The following is a 4,989-nucleotide window of genomic DNA, read 5'->3' as shown; positions in this document are numbered from 1 at the left end:
AGCAAATTAATCTTCAACATCTTGAATATTTAACTTTGAATACTCTTAACTTATTATTTTAATTTATATTTATTTAATTAATTTTATCTAAAATATTTATATGAAAGATAAAAAAATTATCCCATACTCTTATCCATATTTTTTTTTGGAAAACAAAATCCTAAAATTCAACATAATCTATGTAATGACAAATTCTCTCTTGATAAGTCCCCCGTTTATATTCTTATACCAATCTATACTAATATAAACCCTCTCATAATCTTAGTAAGCTATTTTTAAATAAATAACCACAGAATTTAGTTTTGTTAAAAAATGTAAACTACCTATACTTGGTAAATAAACAAATGCATCTGCATAGTTTTGGGCGTCTTTGTAGATTTGTGTAGAGCAGGTCTTAAACGTTGCTTAAAAACACTTTGTTCTATGTATCTTCTTCGTTCAACTGACTGCCTGACAGCCTGACAGCTTAGCTTTGATTGTTTTGCCACAACTATATTTATTAATAGTAAATAGACAGAAATATGTGGCGACTACTCCTGTCTCCTGTTCGACTCCCAATAGAGAAATGAATCCAAACATTCACTAAACAAAGCAAATTTAGGGGACCTGTCTGAAGATTTTGGAGTGTGCTTTCAGTGGAGATGTCTCTGTCAAAACAGAATCTGTTGTTGAGCTGTAGCCAAACTTAACCAATCTACACATATCTCTCTCTGCAAATGCATTTATAATAAACATACAACTTGAACAATCAAATTGCATGACTAACTGCAAAAAAGGAAAAGAATAAAAAAACATGGCATACCATAACAGTGAAGAAGAAAACCAGATGTGGGAGGGAATCAATTGCATTGAAAAGCAGTCAAGCTGAGACATGAATAGAAATAGAAAAGGAAATGTGGGCATTGATTGACTGCTGTATGTAGTATGCATTGTAGATTTGGTTGATGCCACAGATGGGTACTGTGGGGGTGCTTTTTGGCACACGATTGGAGAGATGGACAAAGATGACTAAAGGACAATCGTGATGGATGCCGGGAAAAAATGAATATGAGAAATAAGAATGAATGAATGCAGAAGATACGTGGGCAAAATCATCATTTTGGGGAGCTTTTGTCCTGAAAAAATGAGGGATTGGAACCTGCACGCCAAGTGCTGGACAAAATTAGCATAAGACAGTCGCGATGAATGCCGCAAATGTCTCGCTAAAATCAAAGAAAGAAGAACAAAAGAAAGAGAGAGAAGCAAAAGGGAGAGGAGAAGAATCTCATGTGTTTTTCTCAGAGCTCTAATACATTTTGTCTATTCTGTAGAACCTTTCCTTCCCTCTTCCTGGGGAAGCGCCCCATTTTCTTTTACATTTCTTGTTGTTTTCGGATGCCCTTTTTCCTATCCCCTGCACAGACCCGAAAAAAGGCTTGTTAAGATTCAGTAATGGGTGTTTTGGTGGTTTACTTTGGGTTGTGTTTTGTTGTCCGTTAAAGGAAATTGAGGGAAATTGTAACTGTATTGGGTATGGACAGATGGCAAAGAAGTGGTAAATGATGATCTGGGTAATGATGTTTCGGATGAGTGTTCAGACATTATTTGCGAGTTACATTTGACACATGGTTGCCTTCAAGGTGTTGAGTGGAAGCATGTTGGGAACTCACCCGTTTGTTTTTGTTTAGTCTAACATGATTTTTGGGCACAAGCGTTGTCGTGTAAGATGGTCTATGAACTTGTCAGGAGACACTCCCAAAATAGCCCAAAATAGGTTCTTGAGTCTTGTATGTACGTTGGTTCCTATGGAGAAGAAGAAGAACCATTTTTACCGTCACCTACTCCTACAAATTCATGTTTTTACTTGACTTTAATCTTGTTAATAATGTGCGTTTTCTTTTGGTTTGCTGCATGTGGGCCTTGCTGATCTTGTTGGCTTCTCTTCTTTTGGTGTTAATTTTTTGTTTGGGTTCAGAATGGTTATGAGCTCTGCAAACAACTCTGCAAGCTTGGAGTCAGTTATGAATACAGTTGAAAATGAGAAGTCCCCACGTTTGAACCACCAACTTCCGTCTCAGAATTCAAGAGCCCTGGTTGAGGCAAACGGCGATGCTGATGATGACAATGATAACCAGCCTGATATTGCACTGGATTTGAGTCTTGGGATCGGGGGTAGCTGTTATGATGGGGGCCAGGGTGGGCTAGGTGAAGACTTTGATCTCATGAAAAGTGGAGAGAATGTCCCCAAGGAAGGGGCATGTGGAGGAGCAGGTGGTGAGGCTTCCAAAACAGTTGGTGAGAGTACAGGCTCTGCTCAAGGTGGGTCTTCGGAAGCTCGTATTTACCCATGTTTGTTCTGTTCTAGGAAGTTCTACAGTTCTCAGGCATTGGGAGGGCATCAAAATGCTCATAAGAAGGAAAGGACAGCTGCAAGGAGGGCTCAGAGATCGCATATGAATATTCAACAGAGGTTCTGCAGCTTAGCACCTTCACCGCCAATCTTTGCTCCTGAATTTGCCCCAAATTCCAGCATTTTGAATAGGTGTCTCTGTATAAGGGCCCATTCTGCAACCATTCAAGGAGGAGTAGGAGGGGCACTTGGAGGAGTGGGTGGAGGTGGAGGAGGAGGAAAGGCAATAGATGGATGGGTTCGCCCTCTTGTTGGGAATCAGCCCAATGTAGGTAGATATTTTCCCCCTGACCTCTCGGAAAAAGTTGATTGCAGGGGAGGAGCTCCCTATGGCTTTAACATAGGCTTTGGCTTCCCTGAGGAGGAAATGGGTTTTGTGAAATGGCCCGGTAGCTTCCGTCACGCGGTGGAACCAAGGGCTGATGGCTCGGGTTCTCAGAAAAGGGTCCGAAGTGGGGATGCCCATTTCTCTGAGACAGGTTTGGCTTTACCATCAGATGATCAGAAGCTAGACCTATCTTTGCGTTTGTAATCAAAACCCAATTGATGTCTTGCATGCGCCACCCATATCAGTCAATAATATTTTCTGCCTAGTCTTTACCCAGTCAATAATTTTCGCTACTTAGAGTTTTACTGATCTTGTGAAAAAACCTTTAATTGTATGAGATTTTCAGCGAGCATCTCTCTAAATATGTTTTCTGCCTGCTCAATTTTCAAGTCACTAGACAGGCAGACTAACGAAACGTTAACAACTTGTACAATTTGCTCCAAAACGATAGAGAGCCTCATTAAGCTGCTTAATTTTTCTTCTGCGAGCAGTTTTCTTGTGTTGTTTGGAAGCGATTTTCACATTTACTAGTAAGTACGGACTGGGTTTCTCATAAATGCTAAGCTTGCTTTTGTTTATTTCAGAGAATAAATTCTTGATATGCCGGGTAAATGTTTTGTCTTGTAACAAGAGTTAAAAAGCAATTATAGTTCACATTGATTTTCTCTCCGGTTCTTTTGCAAATGTACTTGTACTTAAAGTAGATACTGCTTTTAAAACATTCTAAGATTTTATCTTCGATGGTTATGTACATTGGGAGTTAAGAATAGAACTGGACTTCATTGTTGGTAATGGGACTTTTACTGCTAGAATGAGAGAGTTGGCTTCCTTTCAAGGAGTTTGTTGCTCTCATAGGATTTGTTCCTTTTTTACATAACCATTAATCAGAGGAGACCGTTTTTGACAATACATTGGATCTTATCCGTACCAATAAGTTACTGGAAATTACACAAATTTGAAGTTCCTGGACTTTGTTATCTTTGACCTGTATATTTTTCTTAAGCTGAGCTGTAAAAAACACAAATGGGTGGTGCTTCCAAAATGAATAGGGATGATATGGGAAATTTTTTCCTGGAATTTTAGAAAAGCTTCCTCGTTCATTCTGATTCAAAATCTCTTTTCTCTCGGATATTTTGTTTCTGGGTTAATTTCAACTTTTCCTCAACATTCATTTGTTTGGTTTACGAGCTTTTTACCTGGAAGCTTTAAATCAAGACAAATTGGAGATAGCTCGGTCGCGCATTCACTGTTCATTGGTAAACCAGAAATTAGAGTGTATTTCGTTTACACTGATATTCTACAGGCTAGGATCAGGTAAACTGCAAAAACATTGTTGCAAGTTTGCCAGAAGAACGTATAATGTTAGTTATTCTTGTAACTAAAATTAGGAGGACTTTTTAAGTGAGGAATTTGCAATTTGTTGTTACATAATGCAAGCTTTCACTGAAAAATGCTTTAACAAATTAGAGTTATGGATATAATTCAGAGACTGCTAATATTTATAGGCTTTAGGTAGACATTCTGGGTAAAGAACACTATACTTATCTTGTTGTGCCAAGTCCTGATATATCATTTTCATTGAAACTTTGTTTGGGTGGCATTTCTCATGTTTTTGAATTGGTGTGTCTCAGGGATCAAATGGTACCCCATTGCAAATCAGATCTGGCAATTCACTGAACATATCCTTCTTTTTGGTGTTATTAGAACGTGGATGGATTATCATCCGATGCTGATATGATATGGTCTTTTGAAGTTTGTTGATCTGAATTTATTCACTATGTTATCCATTTATAATTCACTGCAGATCATATACAAATTATAAACCTTCTGATATTTATCTCACACTTCTTATGTTGTTTATTTTCTGCTAGCTGGTAGAACAAGCTCTGAAATGAACTTTAACAGGTTGGTGCTTCTAATAATTAAAATTGATTTGATCTTTAACGTTCTGATTTGTAAGTGTTAAAATTAATCAGAAAAATTGTGGGGCATTACCATTATTAGACTATCAAACTAGAAATAATATGCCCTTAATTGGACTCACACTATTCTTAACATTCCTCTACTGGCTATATGCCAAATAACATCCTGCATCTATGACTGGATAGGCAGAAGCAAGCGCTAACCTTTAAATTTTATCTCTTTGATTACACTCTATGGCAGTAGTTAGTCATCTATTTGTTTTGTTATGTATGGAAAGGTGCTTCAATAGAAGGGTGAGTGATCTTCAATTTAGACTTCAATTTAGTCGAACTCAAAATGCAACTTATGG

General features: G+C 37.8%; 1 protein-coding gene across 1 annotated transcript; it reads left to right on the top strand.

Annotated features, from left to right (window-relative positions):
* The first annotated feature begins 516 nt into the window (after positions 1-516).
* LOC131061686 (zinc finger protein 4) lies at positions 517-4,601 on the top strand. Its single transcript, XM_057995504.2, has 2 exons — positions 517-2,868; positions 4,349-4,601. The coding sequence occupies exons 1-2, from the start codon at positions 1,956-1,958 to the stop codon at positions 4,453-4,455; spliced, it is 1,020 nt and encodes a 339-aa protein (XP_057851487.2). The 5' UTR covers positions 517-1,955; the 3' UTR covers positions 4,456-4,601.
* The last annotated feature ends 388 nt before the right edge of the window (positions 4,602-4,989 follow it).

This window comes from Cryptomeria japonica, chromosome 8 (assembly GCF_030272615.1).
Source record: "Cryptomeria japonica chromosome 8, Sugi_1.0, whole genome shotgun sequence".
Lineage (NCBI taxonomy): Eukaryota > Viridiplantae > Streptophyta > Pinopsida > Cupressales > Cupressaceae > Cryptomeria > Cryptomeria japonica.
Note: the sequence above shows the minus strand (reverse complement) of the source record. Positions and strands in the feature narration are given on the sequence as shown.